Raw genomic sequence first — 23917 nt, forward strand, 5'->3', positions numbered from 1 at the left:
AAGCATAAAATTATATATTTGAATGTCTTTGCTAAAGCAACTCCAAGAAGCCTCCAGCATAAGAGCACAAAAAATTCCCACTGATAGTTTTGATGGAGAAAGGACTGCAGCATTTTGTCCAATATAAGTCACTACTAAGCAGTTGAGAAAACTAAGTAAATATGATCAAAGATGATCAGTTTTGGATTAGCTGTTGACAATCTGTAAGGCACACCGTTCTGGAACACAAGGCACACCTGAAAGCTCTGTTGTTCCTCTGATTGGGTCAAAGGGCTCCAAGTAAGTCCTATTTTCTTTTGTAATAATGTTTGCGCTGACATGGCATTCTTTCATGCAAGAACATTCAAGTGCTTCCCTAACAGTAATCTCTCAGGAGTCTTTGAGCTGGATAAATGTCATTACATACATTTTACAGAGGGGCAACTAAAGCATAGGAAGGTAAGTCATTTGCCTCAAATCACAATGGCTATCTTTCTACCCCTCTCCAAATAGTTTCTTTCTTACTAATTCCTGAAGGACTTAAGATCCAAATGTCACACCTAAGTGCTTTTCACCATGCAATCAGTCTGAACATACTGTACGACAATTTATCTCTTCACTAACAAAATGCATTTCAATTGAAAAAAAAAAAGAAAAGAAAGAACCCCCTTGTATGATAAGAACCTCAAAATCTACATTCTATTGAGTGCAGGAAGGAAGGGAACCTAAAAGCACTAATGCATAAGAATTGTTTCAATTACATAAATCTAAGGCTTCCAATTGATTTTTACATGCTAAAATTCTTCAGTCAAATTGAAAAAGCTGAAAAGGAATTCATTAAAGGTTATCCATGGCAGAATTTGGCCTGGTAAATTTCACTGCGTAGACTATTTATCTTTGGGCCAAATCCTTATGCCATTGAAATTAGTGGGAAACAATTTTGCTTCTCTGGAAAGCACAATTTGGTGCACCTGGAATAGGTTTTTTTAAGGCCCTGGGCCAAAGCAAGCAGGGGCCCCCTCCCCACTCTTCTTCCTGCACTCTCTGTCCAGCACTCTAGTCAGGCAACAGGGCCGGGAACCTTCTTAATTAGAAGGTTTTCTTATTTCTGTAAAGAGAATTTTCTGCACATCTCAACTGTGCTTAAATCATGACTATTGCTCATCTGTGTTTTCTCCCTCAAGATTCTTTTCGCAAAAAGAAAAAAAAATGGCAAAGGAATGAAAATAATCCTTGGGCCCTGATCTTACCAACACATAAGATCAGATTTCATTTTACTCACATGCATAGACACATTCAAATTAATAGGACCATTCACATAATTACATTTACATGCATGAATAAGTGTGTGCAGCACTGGGCAGACATACAGGGACAAGTCCCTGTGTGCACCAAATTGTACTTTTTAGAGAAGCCAAATTGTTGTTTTGCCACTAACTTCAATGGTATAAGGATTTTGGCCCCAAGAGAGCTAGTCTATGCAGTGAAATTTACCAGGCTAAATTCTGAACTCTATTACTCTGGATAACTCCACAGTAACTCCACTGACTTCAGCAGAGCGGCTCCAGAATTACACCAATGGAATTGAGATCAGAAGCTGGCCTTTCGGACTATAATGCAGTTTAATCCAAACTGTGATACCGTTGTTTTGTGGATCTTTGTAAGCAGAAACATATTTTGTTATAATACAGTGTCACAAAATGGTACATTTGGATGGATGGAGGGGATACAGCACAGGAGAACAAAAGTCCGAGTATGGAATTCAACCATTTCTCTGTTGCAAGTCCCAGAATTAGAATTCTGCATACCATCAACACAGTTTTTTCATTTTACTGCTAGTACTTATACAGATGGCCTTCCTAAATTAGTTTTAACTCAAAAATATGTATGCTAAAATATTCATTATTCGTAGCAACATTTACAATTTTAAAACTATGATGCCAGCATGTTTCATTGGCATTATCAGCAGAGTAAAGGCACCTCAGAATATTAGTGTGTGTGTTAAGCAGATATAATATGAATAGTTAACGCACCTCTGTCATTACCATATCCTGGCATTTCTTCACATATTTGCCATCTGCTTTTACAATTGTCTGCAGAAAACGCAGGTACTCCACGTGTCGGCCATGTGTCTCTATACAGTGTACGAAGTGCTGCACTGCTCTCTCGCTGATTTCATTGCACAGATGGTAATTGTTCATAAAGATGTGCCGCATGGTTTCAGCTTCAAGCAACTAAACAGATTTGAATCAGAAACAACCCCATAAGAATGGCAGAGCTAATTTATATGATGTCCAGAGAATGGATCCTGGAAGAGGGGATTGGAAGTCTCCAAGTCAGGGTACAGGAAGACTCAAAAGGCATCATGGCAGAATCCCCAATACATGCCAGTTCAATGGGTAAATAGAAACTTTAGGGACCACTTTGCATGTACACGGATGTTCCTTTTCCAAAATGTGAAAAGGCCTAAAGTTGTCACAAACTAACTCATGCCCACTTTAAGGACATATACTCTGCAAAAGCACTATAAAGGGACTTTAGCATAACTGAGAATCAAGGTCTTTGTCTCCAGAACTCTCAAGCCAGCACCTTTCACCAGCATGAAATCCATACAAAACATTTAAAAATAATAACATTGCCTATTATTATTATTATTATTATTATTAATTCTAGAGGGATGCGCTGACATCATTATGGTCTGTCAAGATTCTGTGCCTCTAATATGGTTACTAGTATTTCTAACAAAAGTGGGTTTTGTTCATCAGGTTTCGCAATCAGCAAATTGAAAAGATTCCGGCTCTGCTGGACAATGCAGGGCTCACTAATAACAAAAAAGCAATTCCAAAATTTGGGGGATCGATAGAAAGAGGAGACTAAAACAGACAGAAGGTGAATTAATACTAGAGTTTCCACATCGCAGCACAACCAAACGATCAAGTTTCAGGTTGGCTGAAGAAAGAGGACACACCAATAGTATTCACCAGGTAAATAAATAAATATAAAAGTTTGAATTATCATAACACTCAGGGGCCCCAGTCATGGACCATGATGCTATTATTCCTGGCACTTTACAAACAAAATTTTAAAAAGACAGTCCCTGCCCCAAGTGAGTATAAAACACAAGATTGATACACACAGGGGAGCATAAGAAAACAATGAGGCCATACTGGTCACAATGACAGGCTGTAGCTTGTGCACACTCGCAGTATAACCCTGTCAAGTCTTTTGTAGGCAACTTAGCAAAGGATTGTTTTGAGATGGGGGAGGAGTGTGTTTGGAAGGTGGAGAATGAGGTGGATGTTTACGGCAAGCTCAAAGGTGCTTGTTTGAAAATTTAACAAGTTAGGCAATGGAGGGTGACACTATATACTGATAAGAAGTGAACATTGACAGCATGATATTGAACAAGAGACAATAGATTGGGTGGGGATTGATTATAAAGAGACTTGCAAATGAAGACCAATAGCTTATGTATGATGCAACAGAGAAGGGAGAGAAAATGGAGAGATGTAAAAACAGGGGTGACATGGTCAAAGTGATCTTGGTGGCAGCGTTCTGAATGTATAGGAGTAAAACACTTACACCAGGAGTTAAAAACAAATTGAGGTTTTTGTGGAGGAGAACTTGATTCTGAGGATTTCCTCGACAGAAATTCTGAAGGAAAGTGTGGGCTAGATTCATAACTTCATTCATCTTTTCGTCGGTCTACAGATGAAAGCACCAAAAAAGGAAAAATAAAACATATTTGCTAAATCTCCACTGCATAATCTGATTAGTTACACAGTCATGTACCAATTCTCCTCCAATAGAAGGCCACTCTCCCCCTAGCAAGAAAACTTGGAACCACTTTTTCCCAGAGCTCATCAATGACTCCTTCTTCAATGAATCACTAGTGTGTGGCCTGAAGGGCTGCATTACTGTTTTGCCAAAGCTGTTTGTGACGTGGTTTTATTTTGGCTCTACCACTAAATAACGTAATAGTGTACATCAAAGGTAATAAAGCTATGGACAAGATTTTCTGATAGGAGGGCCTAAATTTAGAGTCCTAATTCCATACTTAGGCTCCTCTGAAGTGGCCTGGCTTTCAAAAGTGACGTGCATCCCGCAGCTCCCACTGACTTTTGAAAATCAGACCAATTAGGTGTTTAAATGTCAATTTAGATGACTAGCTTTAGGCACCTATTTTTTGAATTCTTAGAATAACTGATTAACAAGCATGTGGTGAGCCATTATATGAACAAACGTTACAGCTAACTATCTTACTGAAGAGAACGGAACCCAGTGTCTAAGTCTGAACAGGCAGAGCATCATATTCAGGATAACATAAATGAACATCACAAATGGATTCATGATTTTTTTTTAGTGTGTATTCAGATGGATGCACCTAATTTTCAAACAAGGACTCCTGTAAAGAACATGCAGATTCCTCATGTTGGTGGTTAGATCACTGTATGGGGGCCAAACCACATTCTCCTTTCTGAGCCAAAACTCTGGAGTTTCACAAGAGGAGAGACTTCATAAGGATTACAGGGTTTGGTCCTGAGACATCAATGCCTATTTTATGTATGTACAGTGCCACTCTAAGCATCCAAATCTGGGCATCCTGTTGTGGGCTTCCATTTTATCAATACCAGACTCTACTGTCCCAAAGTGACTGCAGTAGTACAGGTTCTTGTATTGAAAGTATGAGAAGACACTTTTATTTTGAGTAGCTGAAGTAATGCATATTCATGTTTTCACAATTGTATCCTCAGTATTTCAGTACCCATGCTTAAAAATCCAGCTCAGCTTCATTATTCTCAAAGTAGAAAACTAGGATATCCTGATTTGGGTCTGCTCCAAAGCCTGAAGTCAGTGAGAATCTTTCTCCAGTGATTTCAAAAGGCTTTGGATCAGGTATTTTTAGGACTGTCCAATTAGTGACTTCATGTCCTTTAGAATAAGTAATTAGGAGTCTAACCTTTTCATAAGGTATCTGCAGAAGATCCAGTACCACTGAGTGAGCTCCCATATTTTTCAGCAATCGCTGCTGCTGATTCCGACATTTTTTATTTTGAACGCAGAGTTTGCTGAGTCTGATCAAAATCTGGATTTAAAAAAAGCACAAATCCCCCCCAAAAAATTCAAATGTAAATCATGTGCCATCACAACAAATATGAATCCACAACACCAATTTGTAAATCTACCTCATTTACAGGTATACAAACCTCCTTAACAATGTTGTAATTATTGCTCTTATTGCTGTCAATCTGAGGGTTTTTGGTCCCATCCTGTACTGGGCTTAAAATATTCGGTTCCTATAATTTAAACACACAAATATTTTTAGCAGAATCTACTGAATATCAGCTAACTATCTTTAACAATAGCAAATAAAGATGAGGCACAACAATAGTAGATAAGAGGAGAAATGATGGTCCAAAGGGTAGGGTGCAAGCCAGGTGTAATGCCTTCATCTGTTATACACTTCTTGAGTGATCTTTGGACAATTTACTTTGTCTCATTTCCTCATGATAATAGCACTTCCATACCCCATAGGGGTGTTATGAGGCTAAAAGGTTCTAAGTTGCTTTAACGAGCTAGTAATGGAGGCCATATGAATACCTTAGACAGACCGACTTGGACAAAATACTGTCTCCAAATACAGCTGGAAAGATTACACAATGAAGTTAAGTAAATGTAACACAGCAGATCTGGAGAATAAGATGAAAACAACCTTCATAATTAAGATAAATAATTTTTTTCTTTCAAAAGCATGAAGAACAAAGTGCACGGAGGTTGATAATCTGGCACTGGTCTGCCACCAGGAGGCCTCAGAATGTTCCCCCATCAGAGGTAACCCTTCGACACTTAAAACCACAAAATGTGGACCTCCTGTTGAGCACCAAGGTTTACGTGGGATAATATGCCTAATAAGCCTAAATTTGGAACACTGTCTCCTTGAAAGCCCCAGCTGTGTGTGATTAGAAGGGGAAGCCAACATTTATGGTTTATATTAAGGATGCTAAGAAGCAGGTAACTGACTGATCACATAGTTGATACAATTTGTATCGACTACACAATTAATCGATAATGAGAGGTGGAGTCCAGGAGCTACTCCCGCTGCACTCTGCAGTTTAAATGTAATAGAAGCTGGGCAAGCAGGCAGCCTGGCTCCTACTACATTTACGCTGAAAGCCGCAGAAGGGGTAGGTCCTGGTTTGTACCGAGTCCCAGACCTCTGCACCTGCCTTTTAAATATAGTTAAGAGCTGCCTGCATCTATGACACCTCACCCGCCCAAATGTGGAGATGGCGTTGAGGGGGAGTGGCTTTTAAGCCACCTCCCCCCCACACCAGCTCCTGCTCCCCTGCCCTTTCTGCCTGTGATACAGAAGCAGCGGGGGAGGAGGGGAGCGAGTAGTCGAGTAATGACTTGACTAGTTGCTTACATCCCTACTTTATATTCATGAAGCAGTTGACATTAGCCACCAGAGGCTCTCTCCACCCACATTCCTATAAAGCGAGAGGTCCCTGAAGTAAATATTCCTACTGGGTGAACTGGCAGTGATGCTCTGCCCAACCTGTCCTGTTCAGTCTTTCTACTCTCACAGCATAGGGGTTTTGAACGATTGGGCCATGATGTTGAGGGCACTGAATATGGAAGAAACAGGTTGTGGAGGTATCGTAACTCCTCCTCAGGATCACTATTAAGACAGAAACTACTGTAATCATATTGAAGAGAATGAAATACAGGCAGTCCCCGGGTTACGTACAAGATAGGGACTGTAGGTTTGTTCTTAAGTTGAATTTGTATGTAAGTCGGAACTGGTACATATTGTAGGGGAAACTCTAGCCAAACATTTCTCCAGAGCTCAGTTTTATTCTCCCACACCTCTCTTCCCTCAGTCCTTTATTCTCAAGCTGAGGTGTCTGCTGAGAAAAGCCGCTCCGCGTCTCCCTGGTGTGTTGGGGGGGCGCTAGCTTCACGTCTCCCTGGTCTGCTGGGGGGAAGCAGCTAGTGTGGGGTTGCCTCACCCCGTTTGTAAGTAGGGATCCGATGTAAGTCGGATCCATGTAACCCGGGGACTGCCTGTAGATGGGATTCTAAGTTTCCCTTTGTCCTCAAACTCTCTAATGATTTAATGAAGGAGTTATATTTAAGCCCCACCATACACAAACACATTTAAATTTGAAATCTCTTAATAAATTCTCTTTACCTGGATTCTACAATAGGGAGTTCAATAAATTCAATCTGGTCTTACTTTACAGAGGGGCAGGAAGCTGTTGCAAGTGACATTTTATCACAAAGTTGGCACTGTTATTTGGCATGTTTGTGTTGATCGCTGCAATAGAAGTTTACTACTTGTTTTGAGCCTGTTAGCATGCACGTTGCTTCTTGCTGACTATTTGGACTAATGTTGTGGAAGATATTTCAGGTTCCTTTCTATAATTCAACCACTCTCCTTTGCCCAGGAACTTGTTGGTTAATCAAGATTAATTTTCCTGTTGCATTTATCAGCATTCTTCTTCAGTCAAAGTAGTTTTATAATTCATGAGAACTGCACCTCTTATCTGGAAGTGCCAATCAGCATTAAATTAAATCCATCCTTTCTCTTAAAATAAAAAACTGTTTATTGAAGCTGTAAGAGTATTCCAGGGATTCAATTATCAAGAGATAATCACATCACGGGGGCATTAGAAGCATTTGGTTGCATATCTTGCTTCATTATGCCTTGGATAGAATCTCTCTGTGGTGCCACAGATTCGTAAGAGTCCAACATCAGAAGGGGCCATTGGGATCATCAACTAGTCTGACCTCTAACACGGGCCATAGAATTTCCCAAAAATAATTTCTAGAGCAGATCTTGATTTTTAATTTGTCAGTGATGGTGAATCAACCACAATCTTTGGTCAATTGTTTCAATCATTAATTACTCTTACTGTTAAAAATTTACTTCTTATTTCCAGTCTGAAAAGGCCAAGCTTCAACTTCCACCAACTGGATGGTGTAATACCTTTCTCTGCTACACTGAAAAGCCCATTATTAAATATACTTCAAGACTAATCAAAGTCACTTCTTAACTTAACAAAGTGAAAGTTAATTTAAGTTCTTTGAGTCTTTCACTATATGACAGATTCCTAATCATTCCCATGGCTCTTCTCTGAATTTATCAATATCTTTCTTGAATTATGCACACCAGAATGTTCCATTTGTGGTCACACTAATGCCAAACTGAGGTAATATGAATTTCCTGCTCAAGATTTCCCTCATTATACATTTGAGGATCACATTAGCCCTTTTGGCGACAGCGTCACAGTAGGAGCTCAAGTTCATCTGATTGTACAGCCTTCATTCTTTGTCCCTAAATGTACACCTTTACATTTGGCCATATTAAAAAACATGCTGTTTGCTTGCACTCAGCTTACTAAATGATTCTTTGCCACTAGGCCATTATTCGGTCTTATTTGAAAGACCAAAGGATCTCATGAAAAAAAATTAACATTCTTGGCCCAAAAAACCATAACATTCTGGTGTGGTTTTTCAGCCCCATTTGCCGCTGTTACTTTCCCACTCAGTAAACATACAAAAGGCCATTTTCTTCCCTACACAGGCTAATTCTAAGTAAGGGATAGGGAATTCCACAAGTCTGAATTCATGGGGCAAGGGATTCAACTCCTCCCAGTTAAAAAAGAAAAGAGGTTCTCCTTGAGATCACCAACAGCTCCATGCTTCCTCAGTGATTCCTAATTCTTCCCTGCTGCCAAAGGTGCTGTGGGTGGCCATTAGCCCCATGCTGAGGAATGCTCTATAGTGGAAGGGGAGACACATCACAGAGAATGGTTCTACTTCCAGTCCTGCCCCCTCTCTCGTTTCAAACCAGGACCCTCACCGGGGGCCTTCCATGGACAAGGTGGTAACAGTGCTACTGAGGCCACATTCCTTTCTTCTCTATCCCAACTCTCACCATTTTATTAGGAGTCTCACAATATTTGCTATTTTTCTGGACACCCCAGCTCCTGAAATCATGTGATTAGGTAAAAAATGAAAGCAAGTTTCTAGCTCTGAGATCTCTATGGAGAAAAGCTTGAAAAACATGACCTTGGGGCTCCCTCAAGTTTCAGAAACAAGATGGCAAATAAAAGGAAACCTTCATGTATTTATTTTTCAACCTCACGATTATTAAGCAAATCATTTTGGAGGTCTAATTTTTTTTTTAAAGTCTGCAGTTGGCTACTGATCCAATGCCTGCAGTAGCACAGGGAAAGTCTACCCTTCCGTTCCTATTCAAAACTGCAATAACAGAGGGATGTCACAAACATGTATATGTGGCCCTCTTGCTGGACCAAACCAAAGAAAACTCTCTCTGAGATAATCTAGCTCCTATTAAACTTAGCAGAGAAGAACACTGATAACTCCTAGACAAGCACCATGGTTTTTGTCTTTTTCCCCTCTTTAATATGAAAGCTTGCCCAGCATTTTGGATGTCACCTCCTTGCTAGCAGCAGCATTTTGAATTTCTAGTTTCATAATAATATAGAATCCAGGCACTTGTTTAATAAACTATATTGTAACACTGAAACAACACAAGTGGCCTAGGACTTTAAAAGACACACCTCGATTGGTTCTTCACCCCCTTTCGCCTGACTGTCACCTAGCTCCCCACTCTCGTAGCTGTTGCTCTTTTCAACCCACAGTTCAGATTTTTCTACAGTCAGTCGGAGCTGGTCAAGATCAGCTTTGATTTGCTTGTAGTTGTCCACATCCTGATTAGACACCAGTAACTGGACCTGAAAATACAGTAATCCACAGTTATATTACAGTGCAGCAGCAGAGCGAGCTGCAGCCTCTGCAGTCAAGTTTGCTTATACTGGTTTCCATTTTAATGCCTTGGTTTCACTGCCTTGCGACCTTATGAAATTATATTTTGAACTGAAAATTTCCCTCCGTTGTCTCTTTAGCCCAGTTCAGCAAAGCCCTCAATTACAAACTGAACTTATTGCCATAAAGACTGTTTTGCCCAAAGCAAAATGATTACAATGTTTAAAACATTCTGCCTCCTTTATCTTCACGCTACAAAAATGTTTGCAATGTAAACAACTGTCTATAAGCCCCTGAAATCTATGGCAGAGCTAATGATGACATCAGAATGATGGATCTTTTGCTTTTAAAAGAAAATAGCAAAAAGTCATTTATTCCATGTAAACAATACTTCCTGAAAAGAAAGCTGACATAAGAAATCAAGCGATCCAGATATGAACTGAGGAGATAATTTCAATATTTTCCAAATACAGAAATTTCAATTATAATTTACATCAACATTTTGGCTAAAAATGAAGGAAAAAAAATATATGTGACCTAATTTTCATTATCAGTGATAGAAAAACACACCTAAGTCTCTCTTTCAGCACTGATGCCTGACAAGTCTCATATCATTTATCCCCAGTTATGATAGCTTGCATTTTTCCAAGATGAATCTGTTTTTTCATTTCCTGTCCATATATCTAATCTTTCTTTCTCCTCATAACGCCTCCAAATTTAGTATGATCTTTAAAGTTCCTTATCATGCTGTTTGTGCCTTCTCCTACACTATTAATGAAGAGATTAAACAAAATTTGACCTAACAATGATCCCTGTATAATCCAGTAACCACTATTAAGAAATCAAATGCCACATCAAGTTAACATTATCACATGGCAGATAAGAACACTGATAATATAATTTTTTTTGCGCTTTAAACTATATTATCAATGTTTCAGCTGTTTGCAAATATCCAATATTTTATAATATAAAACTCTGAAATTCTTCTATGCTGCTTGCTTAACAGCATACAGCCTTGTTGCCTACTGAATTGATGTGTGCTACTCATCCCCACATTCATATTCCATTTTCTCTACAGCCTTTGTTTATTTGCCAATTAGTCTTTTCCTTTCTTTACAAAAAACGTATTAGGTACGCAACTCTCATTTAACTGGGAATAGCAGCTATTTATGCATCTAATCAGCATGGTCCCACTTTAATATCCTGGTGGGAGGCCATTATGCAACTCTGCAGAAGTATTACAACAAAGGCTTGCCAGCTACTTGTCATTTGTCTGGTTTTAAGACAAGAAAAACCCCCACCTTTTACATAACGAAGCCATGACACGATGGCAAACTCCTGAAATAAGCATCCAATGATCTCAAAAAGTAATTTATATGTCACCATAACCAAGAGTCCTCTATTATCTAACCCCATTATATCAGGTTTCTTAAGCCTAATCTATTAGCATGTAAAATATTTATTCAGCAATGGGGTTATTATCTAGTAGGCAGAACAGCAGCTGGCTAGCTCTATTATTCACTTTCTGTTATTTGTGTCCTTGGGCAAGTCACTCGAGCCTAAATGTTCAACAGCAGCTCCCATTCCAGGTTTCTCAGTTTTGGGGTGTCCAGTTTGAGACAGCTTGAGCTTGGCATGAAGCAAGGGGGCTGAATTTACCCCTTCAATTTATAAGGAAGGGACATTCTAATACCGTGACAAGCAATTTAAGTGAGATTGCTAGGCTTTGGAAAGACTCTTTTTTTTAGTAGATTTCATGAAACACCCCTGGTACCCGTACCTGTTTAAATGCTTGCAAAACTTCTGCTCTTTGGCTGAAGTGCTTAAATAGCAGCTGGAGGGCCCCTGACAGCAAAGGAGGGTAGTCATGCATGATCAGGTGAATGAGGACTCGTAGAAATGTTCTGCCCCCCTCATCATCAAGCTGAACTGGATTTTTCTCTTTTCTGCAAAAACCCAAGTCAGTTAAAAACCTGTGGCGTGAATAAATAAATAAATCTCACACATCTTTGATGGCGTACTTTAAAAAAAAAAAAAAAAAAGAAACAAACAAACAGGACAAAATGTGAGGTGTAAATTAAAAAACACTCCCCATTTTAGTTTATTTTATAGAAACTTCAATGTCTGGGTTATTTTCTTTGTGGAAATCTGATGTTTATAACTGAATGGCCATACTGACTGAAAATAAATACAGGCAGTCCCCGAGTTACGCGGATCCGACTTAAGTCGGATCCGCAGTTACGAACAGGGCTTTTCTCGCCCCGGAGGACTGGAGCGGCGGGACGCCCAGATGCGCTGCAGTCCCGCCGCCCCTGTCCTCCGGGGTGAGAAAAGCTGCTCCACGTCTCCCTGGTCTGCTGGGGGGGAGCCTGGGCTGTCCCGCTGCGGGCGTGCTCCGCGGCTTTGCTCCCTGTCTCCCTGATCAGCAGACCAGGGAGACGGAGCAAAGCCATGGAGGACGCAGGCGGTCCCGCCACCCGCGTCTCCCTGGTCTGCTGTGGGGGGGTGGTGCAGCTAGTGTCCCCTCTCCCCCCTCCCAGCAGACCAGGCTTTTCTTGCCTACGCCTGGGGTAGAGCAGCTGGGGTGCTGCCGGGTTGGTCCCGCAGCACCGCTCCTCGGTGCTACTGTACCAACCCGGCAGCACCCCAGCTGCTCTGCCCCTGGTGTCCTGATTCAGCCGCTGCTGGTCAGTTTCAGCAGTGGCTGAATCAGGACGCCTAGGGCAGAGCAGCTGGGGTGCTGCTGGGTTGCTCCAGTAGCACCGAGGAGCGGCGCTACTGGAGCAACCCAGCAGCACTCCAGCTGCTCTGCCCCATGCGTCCCCAAGTCAGCCGCTGCTGAAACTGACCAGGGGCTGACTACAGGAAGCCCGAGGCAGAGTTGCTCTGCCCCGGGCTTCCTGGAATCAGCCGCTGATCAGTTTCAGCAGCAGCTGACTTGGGGACGCCTGGGTTTCTTAAGTTGAATCCGTATGTAAGTCAGAACTGGCGTCCAGATTCAGCTGCTGTTGAAACTGATCAGTTTCAGCAGTGGCTGACGCCAGTTCCGACTTACATACAGATTCAACTTAAGAACAAATCTACAGTCCCTATCTTGTACGTAACCCGGGGACTGCCTGTACATACGAAATGCATCAAATGCTGTGATTAAACACTGTTTTGCAATACACTCATATCTTGGTGACCAATTCAACCCTGGTACAAGCCCACTCAAGTCAACAGAGTTGCACCAAAGATGAATCTGGCCCTTGATTCCTTCCCCTTTTAGCTGCTGCTAAAACTTCATTTAGGAAAAATGAACCAAAAAACCCAAACAATAAAAATTGCCCAAAGCACCATGGAATCATATTTATAATCTGGAAGGACAGAAAACAGATTCACACTTAGCATATCAAAGAAGAAATAGTGTTTCCAAGAAGCCATTCAAACTCAGTGTTCAATTCAAAGATGCGGGTGCGAAACGCCACAGCAGAGCTGTATGTTTTTCATTATGGGAGATGAGGGACAGAACTGGAAAAGTTCCTCTTGTTGACAAAGACTGAGAACATATAGGGGACATCCTCAGTGAGGAAACGTCAGAACAGTCATTTCAGATATTTTTCCTCCTTCTCCTGAGCTCTGGCTAAATATCTTTAGAGTGTAAGGGCTTGTCTACACAGAAAATGTTTCCAGTTATAAGTGCACCACTAGAGTTAAACCAATATAGGGTATGTCTACACGGCAACATGATTTTGAAATAACTAGCGTTATTTTGAAATAACTTAATCCAGGTCTACACAGCAGGCAGTTATTTCAAAAAACTGTCAAGCTGGAGGACTTCTTACTCCGAATCCTGTAACCCTCATTGTACGGAGTAAGGGAACTCAGAGGAAGAGTGCTCTATTGCGAAATAAGTGCTGTGTAGATGCTCCCAATTTTGAAATAAGCTATTTCGAAAGAAGATACGCAATTGACTTAGTTCAATTCGCATGGCTTATTTTGAGTTAAGCCCTGCTGCGTAGACACAGCCATAGACATACCAGCACAATTTTCCCTATGTCGACATTCTTATTCCAGAATAAGAGTGGGGGTTTTGGCTTAGCTTAAGCCACCTCCAAAGTGACAATTAAACCAGGAAAAGGCTCTTATACAGGCAGTCCCCGGGTTACGTACAAGATAGGGACTGTAGGTTTGTTCTTAAGTCGAATCTGTATGTAAGTCGGAACTGTTTCCAGATTCAGCCGCTGCTGAAACTGACCGCCAGTTCTGACTTACATACAGATTCAACTTAAGAACTCCAAGCGTCCCCAAGTCAGCTGCTGCTGAAACTGTTCAGCGGCTGATTCCAGGAAGCCTGGGGCAGAGCAACTCTGCCTCGGGCTTCCTGTAGTCAACGCTGGTCAGTTTCAGCAGCGGCTGACTTGGGGACGCCTGGGGCAGAGCAGCTGGGGTGCTGCTGGGTTGCTCCAGTAGCACCGCTCCTCGGCGCTACTGGACCAACCCAGCAGCACCCCAGCTGCTCTGCCCCAGGCGTCCTGATTCAGCCGCTGGTGAAACTGACCAGCAGCGGCTGAATCAGGACTCCTGGGGCTGAGCAGCTGGGATGCTGCCGGGTTGGTCCAGTAGTGCCCAGAGCGGCGCTGCAGGACCAACCGGCAGTGCCCCAGCTGCTCTGCCCCAGGGTCCACAAGCCTGGTCTGCTGGGGGGGGGGCACACTAGCTGCGCCCCCCCCCCCTCCCAGCAGACCAGAGACACCGGGAGCAAAGCCGCAGCGACAGCGGGGTGCCACGCCTCTGAGGCTTTGCTCTGGCAAAGCCTCAGAAGCGCGGGAACCCGCCGCTGCTGCGGCTTCGCTCCCGGTGTCTCTGGTCTGCTGGGGACTGTCTCCAGCAGACCAGGGGCACCGGGAGCAGCTTTTCTCGCCCCGGAGGTCAAGGTAGCGGATCGCTGCCTGTGAGCTCCGGGGCGAGAAAGCCCCGTTCGTAAGTGCGGATCCGACATAAGTCGGATCCGCGTAAGTCGGGGACTGCCTGTACTGGAATGAGAGTACCTGTATAGGGAGTTACACCAGTATAACTATACTGATCCAAATCCACATAGTAGTTTTCCTTTCCCATGTAGACAAACCATAACAGAGAGTTATGAACCAACCAAAAAATCTGAATCCAAACCCTCCTGAGCTTTGGGGATGGAGTGGAATCCCACAACTCACCAAACCAGATCCATAGACACTTGAATTTGAGGGCGTTTGGAACCCAGATATAAGCATCATGGTATCAAGTCATGTCTAACATCTGGCTACAGCAGAATCTACTACTTCCACCACCTCCTCTGTCTCAGATCATGCTTTGTGGCAAAAAATAAGTGGAAACAGTCAATTAGAAACAAAAATCTGATAGAAGTTGGGTGTTATTGGGCACATACCAGACAGAATTATAACCTTCATTGAGCATACCTGCCAGCAAACATTGTCTCAGCCCGAGCTGCAATCTCATCTATGTCAGGAACAATTGCTGCAAAAAACACATCACAGGACCACAATTTAGTTTGCATAGCTAAAGAAACTTTCAGCTCTGCGTAAGTATGTGCAACAAACTCAAGGCCCAACTACGGACTCTTTAGCCAGGCAAAACTCCATTGAAGCAGCCAATGGGAATTTTGCCTTAATAAGGAGGCACCTTATTCTTATTTATATTGCACTAGCATTTAGGAGCTCTTGTTATGTAGCAGGACCCCATTGTGCTATGTGTTGTACAAACAGAACATAAAGATGGCCCATTCCCCCCCCCCAAGATTTTGCAAGCTGCATCGTTTATGTTTTCTTTGATGTAACTATCCTCCCAAATCAGCAGACACAAACCTGCAGAAGAATTATAGTTAACTGCCGTTCCATTTGCACCCACCCTCTCTGTTCTGCTATCAAAACCAGAATACCCCCTTCTCGTCTCTTTACAGACAGGTCTGGGTTTCCTTCTGTGCCACTGATCTATTCACACCTCCTCTGCAAATTGGTTCATCAGCCCCACCTCCATTTACATCCCTCTGAAAAACTCAGTTCTGCCACAAGGCACACAAGACAGGAGAAAGAAAAACAGAGCAACGTGCAGCTCTCTCCATCCCTACTCCATGGTCCATTCACACTCTCGTTTGTTATGTCACGTAGCAAACCTTTGGGAAGCGTACAAATGAATAATACATCACCGTCATAGGGAAACTGAATCAAATTTTAATTAGAGAGCAGCAGCCCAGAAAATAGTCATCATTGTGGGCACCCCTCCTAGCTTTCAGTTTGGAGTAATGTGGATCTTTCTGAAGTAGTGTAGTTGGCTGCTTATGCAGATTACTGCAATAATAAACTGTAATGTGATCGCAACAGTTACCTGAGGCAAGCCCTGGTGAGTCCGGTGAAGCGATGGTGGAACTATCAATTGTCTCGCCATCATCTCCAAATTCTTTTTTATAGATAGAGAGCATGTAGGAGATTCTATAGTCCAGTCTCACACTAAGGATAAACTACAAGACAAGTGTTTTACAATGAGATACTTTTTTTTCCTTATTATTTGGTAACCTGTTTTGTGAGGCGAGAGAGAGGTAATTGTAAGTGGGTTCAAGTGCACTCTTGAACAGACAACTGCTATATTTGTCAAACGATACTTTTTGTGATTTAATTTCCTGGGACTGACTTTTCCCACTGCAATGAGGCATTCAGGCTGCACCTCCCTCATTGAGAATATCACAATCAGTTCAGGCTTTAGGACCTGGCCACTGAATCAGACGACTGTTCCACATCTGCATGGAAACAAAGACCCAATCATTTATCTTTCAGTGCAAAACACACGTGGTGATATCCTGGCTGGTGTTTGCTTTTTGGGGGTATGTGGCAGTTAATGTAAACCTAAAAGCAATAAAGGATTATTTGTGAGGATTACTTTTTTAAAGAAACACAACTCGCTTGTTCAATTTACACAAAGGCAACTGGGTTCTGAATCTGGCTCAGTAAGTGCCTAAGGACAGCAAGATTTGGATCTGCATACATTTTTTTCCTCTTTTAGCTGTGCTTGACCTTTATTGTGCTTGTATTGTGGTATAAAACCAGTAGAAAGGGGAGTGGTAACACAAAAGCACACAGTGGAACCTCAAAAGGTACCAACATTAGAGTTATGGACTGAATAGTCAACCAGACACTATGTGAAATTGGTGGTAACGAATCAGGAAGCAGCAGAGACCAAAAAAAAAAAAAACCCCCACGCAAATACTATATTGTGCTTGTAATGCATCTTAAAAGTAGGCACATCTGGGCTGCTTGCCCCCCAACCCACTCCCACTCAAGGGTCACCCAAATTACAGCAAGATCCTGGGGCAGCCAGGTCAAGACAGCAGAGCAGGAGCAGCACCCTTTCATCCCTATCCCCCTTGCCTGATCAGGAAAGGGGTGTACTGTTTTTAGAACATGCTGTTTCCACACACTCACCCCTCTGCCCAGAGGGGGATATGTTTGCAGCCCTCCCCCCATTTTACTGTAAGTGGCTGATCCCTGAGTGAGAGTGGGTTAGAGGAGACAGGCAGCCCAGATGTACCCACCTTCAGAATGCAATACAAGCACAATACTTGTTGGTTTTGCTTGTTTTGCTCCCGGAGTGTTTACTGCCAGTTTCATAGGTATCGGCTTGAATTGTCAGTCCCTAACTCTGATGTTCTCGTGCTGGGGCTGAGTAATGAACTCAGCTGCTGCTGAATCCTGTGTCTATTGCTGGACCTGGAGCCAGCAGTTGACTGACTCTTCTGGCACCAATTGTTCGTTAACTGTACTTTGTTCAGAGTTACCTCCATTTCAGAGAGTTACGGACAACCTCCATTTCCACAGTGTGCATAACTCTGAGGTTCTACTGTATAAGACAGGATTGTGCCCTGGTGTAACACAGCCGTAACAGTGAGGGAAAAACCTCTCCAACTCCATGTGGATCTGCATCAGACCTGCTCAGACACAGGCTAGAATGCAGAAGGGACAGGAGGGGCTGCCTCACCTAATGCTTTCTCTTGCAAGCATCTGGGGGGGGGGGAGTGGGCAGGAAGAAGTAGGAACCATGGTTCGGACCTCCCAAGTGCCAGCCAGTAGAGCTGGCCAGGTGTGAAAGGAAAGTCAGCTGTATCCCAAAAATCACTGCTTACTGCCCGTCCCAGAACAAGGAGAGGGCAAGGAAGTGGGAGTGATGCTCTGGGTAGTAAACCCTTTCCAGAGCTCTCCAGGCAGTTTGGCACTACCTTCTGCTTATTTATGGGCCCTGAAATATGCAGTCTATCACATGTGGAATAAACGTATGCTACAGCAAGCATGACCTAGCAAGTGCTAGTCTTTCCGCAACTTGTAATTAAGGAAATATAAAAGGCATACTTCATAAACATTCGGTACAAACTGAAAGCTTCAAAAGTGACAAATTGTATCAACAAATAGCAGAATTTACAAAAAATACTGAAAAACTCCTACAGCGTGTGTGCACTTACAGGATGTGGGAGTTGATATGCAGAATAACAGATTCTGTGGCATATAAATTACAGCAGCACAAGGTGAGAAAAGTAAGGACATGTGCTAGTACCTCATGGAGTGGCTAGGGTAAAAGGACACTGGCCCAAATTCTGTTCTGAGGTCCACCAGCAAACATCTGGAGAGGGCTTTCAGAAAGTCTAGTCCTGCATTTCTCCAGTGTATTAGGACTTTGTTCTGTTGTTAGTTATTCCTCATTTACAACAGTGTAACTAACTGAAGTCAATGAGATTATACTGATGTAAAACTAGGATAAGTGAATCTGGGTAGACATCCTTTGTCTCTAGAGAACATTTCTTGGGATGATTTTAAGGACTAGATTCTGCCACACCTTATGGTCACTGTGCAAGTACCCTTCTCCATGCTGAGGTGCAACCCTTGGAGAAAGATACTCCTCAATCCAAGAAAGACTGGGTTGCAGAATTCAGAGACTAAAGAAAAAGATTAAAATGACCTAGCTGCTTTGTAATTTTCTATCCTGGTTTTCACCTGTAAAATCTCAATGATTTTTAATTTGGTGTCCATCACAGTCACATCTTCGCTCTCTATGGTGCTGGCCTGCTTGCTTGGGTGGAGGCTTGGCTGTACATCAGGTATGTTGATGGGAAAGATAGATCCTCTGCTCAGTACCATTTGCGTCATCATCTCTCCCACACCATGGATGGTCCTCATAACATTGTTTCCTAGGTATTACCAAAAAAAGTCATACAACTGTTGAAACTTTCAAAACCACACACACACACACACACACACACACATAATCTTAATAGACTTACTAAGCACTAAATCTCTTCCCATCTAAAGCTGCACTGAAGGGAAGGAGTCAAGTCAAAATACCTATTGTTTTGGAGCTAAATAAATCTGACACATCACCCTTCTGCAAAGGACATAGTTGTTGGCCAATGGACGGGCCAATAGACAAGGCTCCCCAAACCCTCATTCTCCTCATCCATGTGTTTCTAATCTTGCTCTACAGTGAACACCTGTGAGAAAGACTGTATAGTTCAGTTTCCATGTCCACTCTCATTATTGACTTCTCCATGAAGATCTTCCATAAGGTTGTCAATTGGTATGGTGGTTTTGGTGACAGAATTGTAGATTTACAAAGATGTAGGACTGGAAGAGATATCAAGAGGTCACCTAGGCCAGCCTCCTGCACTGAGACAAGATTAAGTATACCCAGGCCATCCCTGACAGATTTTTTTTTGTCCAATCTGTTGATCTAAACCTTCAATGATGGGGATGTAGACACCTGCACATTAGGAACTGGACTGAGGCAAATGAATGATTTTTAACATAATGCTAAGAAGCCATCAGTAACTAAGGATTTTGGTATCTACAGACCTAAACTGATTTTAACCAGTTACCTAAAGGCAGAAACGCTTTGTATACTGTCCCCTATTACCAAACCTCTGAGCCATTTGATCACTTTATCAATGAATTGGTTATTGTGTACATTTACATCTATAGGTGCACAAAAAGTTTTTCTAATTGTTTAACAGAGATAGGGCATAATTTCTTGACACAGCACAATTACTCCCTCTGTTTACATTAATCAGTGTTCTGAACAGCAAGGAACAGGGCATTTTGAAGCATTTATTTGGATGTACTAAAAATGTCCCCATTCACAGCTTTGAACACAAACACACTTCATAAGACATATAGAGCCTACAAGTTGAACCAATGTTCTTACGGCAAAAACCTCCACATTCTCATAAAGTAGGGCTCTCCCACCATTCGCTCAACCATTCCACGTCAGGAAAATCCTGGGAAAGGGACAGATCTTATAACCCAATCTGAATATCAAAATGTTCTTTAAGTAAAGTTACAGTTCCTTGACTGGGCTCTGCCTAGGAAGAAATTCTTCCCTCAGAGCTAAGCTTTCCAGTTTCATCTAGCCCAAACAGCTCAGTTCATCTAGCAATTCTATTGATTCTGCGGGGAGTTGGATCAAACATCATGTGAGGAAGCGGTTTGTTCACACAAACTGTGCTGTTCTTCTACTCTGAATTTTGACTATCTACATTCTAGGATGGGGGAAGAAGAAAAGGAGGAAGAATTTGGGCCTTGCTTAGGACAAAGACATAAGGATTCCTACCATTGTAAATTAGTCTTTTCATTACTTGTATCTCACAGATGTGGATTAATGGAGTAAGATAAGATAATGGTGGAAAAAGATCCCCCCCTCTAAGCAGAGTTAACGGTGAGTGGAAACACCTAGGCTACGTCTACACTGGCCCCTCTTCCGGAAGGGGCATGTAAATTTCAAGAGTCGTCGTAGGGAAATCCGCGGGGGATTTAAATATCCCCCGCGGCATTTAAATAAAAATGTCCGCCGCTTTTTTCCGGCTTTTGAAGTAAGAATAAGAGCCTCCGGAAAAGGGCACTTTTTCCGGAGGATCGGGGCCAGTCTAGACGCTCTTTTCCGGCTTTTTTAAAAGCCGGAAAAAAGCGTCGGACATTTTTATTTAAATGCCGCGGGGGATACAGTGAGCCCTCGCTACTTCGCGGTTCGACCATCGCGGATTCACGACTTCGCGGAGGGGCTCCGGCGGGGGAGCAGCCCAGGCGCGCCTGGGATGCCCCCCCGCCGGCTTCCCCCGAGGCTTTGAAAGCTGCGGAGGGGCTCCGGCGGGGGAGCAGCCCAGGCGCGCCTGGGATGCCCCCCCGCCGGCTTCCCCCGAGGCTTTGAAAGCCGCGGAGGGGCTCCGGCGGGGGAGCAGCCCAGGCGCGCCTGGGATGCCCCCCGCCGGCCTCCCCCGAGGCTTTGAAAGCCGCGGAGGGGCTCCGGCGGGGGAGCAGCCCAGGCGCGCCTGGGCTGCTCCCCCGCCGGAGCCCCTCCGCGGCTTTCAAAGCCTACTTCGCGGATTTTCAGCTATCGCGGTCGGGTTTGGAACCTATCTACCGCGATAAACGAGGGTTCACTGTATTTAAATCCCCCGCGGATTTCCCTACGACGACTAGTGAAATTTACATGCCCCTTCCGGAAGAGGGGCCAGTGTAGACGTAGCCCTAAAGTATGCAAAAGCAAACCAAAGACTGGAAGAGAAAATACGCCCTCCTCTGGAAAATTCTAAGTCGTTCCTTGAGTGTCTTCAGGATACCTCATGATTAAAGTAACTGCAACAGCCTGTATAATCTGCTACAAAAAGGTCAATAATATTTTGCAAGCTATATCATCCTCTTCTACCTTTTTTGCCACCATTCATGGAGTTCAAGTATTGTATGTGAGGAAAGAGGAGGCCTTTAACCCTGACTTAAAAAGAAGAAAAAGTTTGCTTTTTCAAAGCGAACAAGACAGACTAGTGTCACATTCAGATCCTACTCAGCATTCAGACGGGTGTGCAATCTGTCTGAACTGGGTTTTGAAAATACCCCTTCACATCCATACAAATTAAGAGGGAAAACCATTTCTGACCTTTTTGCATCATACTAGGGGGGGGAAAAGCATTAGGTACCAGACTGAAGACTAATTACTAACATCGAGGTCATACATTGGCTGATCCTCCTAACTTCCTACACATTAGAAATATTTTTATTATCTTGCTTAACAGATCGCTGGCTACCGCATGGTGCTGGAAATTGCTTATCTGGCAGAACTGATCTTTAAATTGCAAAAAACATGGAACTAGGATCACCTCTCCCCTAAAGTGCTAAACAAAGTTTATCTACATTGATTACAATGTAGTTACATGAGTGTAAAACAGGCTTACGAAAAGGAGAATCGGGTCCCTTGACCTGTAAAGCGGATCCATTTAAGTTGGGTTTTTCTAACAGTATTGACAACCAATTTCTGAAATGGATAATCTCATTTATCACACCTTGTCCTTTCAGATGCTCAGTCTACTGACAATAAAGTGTAGCTGTAGGAATATTAAGTATCCCCTTGATTTAAGAAATAACGCAGCAACAACAAAAGTAAAGCTGACCATGAAAGATCACGGGACTGCATCACTCCTTGGGTAGCTGTGCATACCATTAATTCAAAAATGTAGGTGGAAGTTACATTTTTACCAATTTGCAATAGATATTTCAGAATGCCATTCAACAGTGAGTCAAGGTGTTTATTCAGTAAATTCATTGGTATTTGGAAAGTTAATGAATTCTGCATTAGACGAGCCAATGGAGTTGTCTTGTGCTACATACAACTGGAATACAGGAAAACTGGACCACAAAGTGAAGAATGAAGTGGGCTGTGCCCATGAAAGCTCATGACACCATCAACACATTTTGTTAGTCTTTCAAGTGCTACCAGACTATTTGGGATTTTTTTAAGTTTATCCTATACAGACTAACTCGGCTACCCCCTGAAGAAACCGAGAAGAAGTCTTCTAGATTTTTATGGCAATCCTAATTTCCTTCTAAAAAAGCAAATCTTGAGAAGTACTTTGTAATTATCCTAATGGGCACTGAAAGCACCTGGCACGCCTCTCAGGACTGGGTCCACTGGATTTAGGTCTTCAGTATACATGCATGCAATTTCTGCTTGGCAATTCCCTGTGTATTCCAACCTCTTTCAGATATATCCTGTTGAAACAGCAAAGGACCAAGTACTTTGCAATATAGGGACTAGACTTTTTCCCCCTTCCATAAACTGTGATCAAGGGCAATGCACAGTGGCATTGCGCCAGGAGCAGATCAGAAATCAAACTGTGACAGTCTCAGTATGGGCTGGTTCCTCTCTTGCTTCAGAGTGAATAGTAATCTCTTCCCCGTCTACAACAGATCAGCTGTGCTGCTCTGCATGTTGGGGGGCAAGAAGAGAAGAAGACAGAATCAAGATTATCCCCAATCCCCATGTCTGCTCACTCACTTTCCTGAAGGGGAGAAGGCACCACACTCTGCCTCTTCCCTCTCCTGCCCATTGCCAAATAGCTGATTGGCAGCAGACAGGAGGCGCTGGGGGGACAGAGTGTGGGTAGCTGCTGAGCACCACTATTTTCCTCTGCAGGTGCTGCAGTCCCAGAGCACCCAGGCATCGGCACCTATGCCAGGGCTAACAACAGAGGTAGGAAGTGCAAGGAAGTAAGGGGGAATGCAAGGCAGCACCACAACAGAACTAATAGCCAAGGAAAAGTAACAATGGATTCACTATTCACCTTCCTCCCAAACATTCCTTGAGCAACAACCCTTGTGCGACTGAAATATATAGCTAGAGGAAGATCAGCTAAAGGTGGTTGTCATTTTCCCTTGTAAAGCTATTTAGTGGGGGGAAAGCCTGCTTCATCAATTTTAATATTGATAGCTGCCATGGATAGGGCCCTCTTTACCAATCTAGCTTTCTTTTCATCAACCACACTGGCAAGGCAGTATCAGGCAAATCAATCTTATTCGACATCTTAGCAAATGGCAAGGTAGCAGCAATTCTATTTTAAATTAACATACAGCAGGTTTGGGCGACCAGAACCAGCGCATACAGAGCACAACAATGGAGGGACAGAAGGTGCACAAGACACTCAGAGCAGCCTGTGCTTTTAGGCACATTCATGAAGAGTAGACAGAAACTTGATTTTTAGAGGTTTCCTCCAAGAGACCTAAATACAAAAACCTATATGCCATTCAGTGTAAATACCTGCCTTAAAACAACAAGGGGGTAAATCAGATCTACAGAAAATATG

At 42.9% G+C, this 23917-nt stretch overlaps 1 protein-coding gene across 1 annotated transcript in view; it reads right to left on the bottom strand.

The window, feature by feature from the left end:
- ITPR2 (inositol 1,4,5-trisphosphate receptor type 2) overlaps positions 1 to 23917 on the bottom strand; it is a 324515-nt gene that overhangs the window by 173528 nt on the left and 127070 nt on the right. Inside the window, exons 22-30 of the mRNA XM_075898795.2 lie at positions 18789 to 18982; positions 16138 to 16270; positions 15213 to 15270; positions 11558 to 11723; positions 9573 to 9746; positions 5187 to 5276; positions 4940 to 5065; positions 3562 to 3684; positions 2013 to 2213 (exon numbers count right to left, since the gene is read on the bottom strand). Of these exons, the coding sequence (XP_075754910.2) occupies positions 2013 to 2213; positions 3562 to 3684; positions 4940 to 5065; positions 5187 to 5276; positions 9573 to 9746; positions 11558 to 11723; positions 15213 to 15270; positions 16138 to 16270; positions 18789 to 18982 (1265 nt within the window). The remainder of the gene's footprint in view (positions 1 to 2012; positions 2214 to 3561; positions 3685 to 4939; positions 5066 to 5186; positions 5277 to 9572; positions 9747 to 11557; positions 11724 to 15212; positions 15271 to 16137; positions 16271 to 18788; positions 18983 to 23917) is intronic.

This window comes from Pelodiscus sinensis, chromosome 1, assembly GCF_052426305.1.
Source record: "Pelodiscus sinensis isolate ZL-2025 chromosome 1, ASM5242630v1, whole genome shotgun sequence".
Classification (NCBI taxonomy): Eukaryota; Metazoa; Chordata; order Testudines; family Trionychidae; genus Pelodiscus; species Pelodiscus sinensis.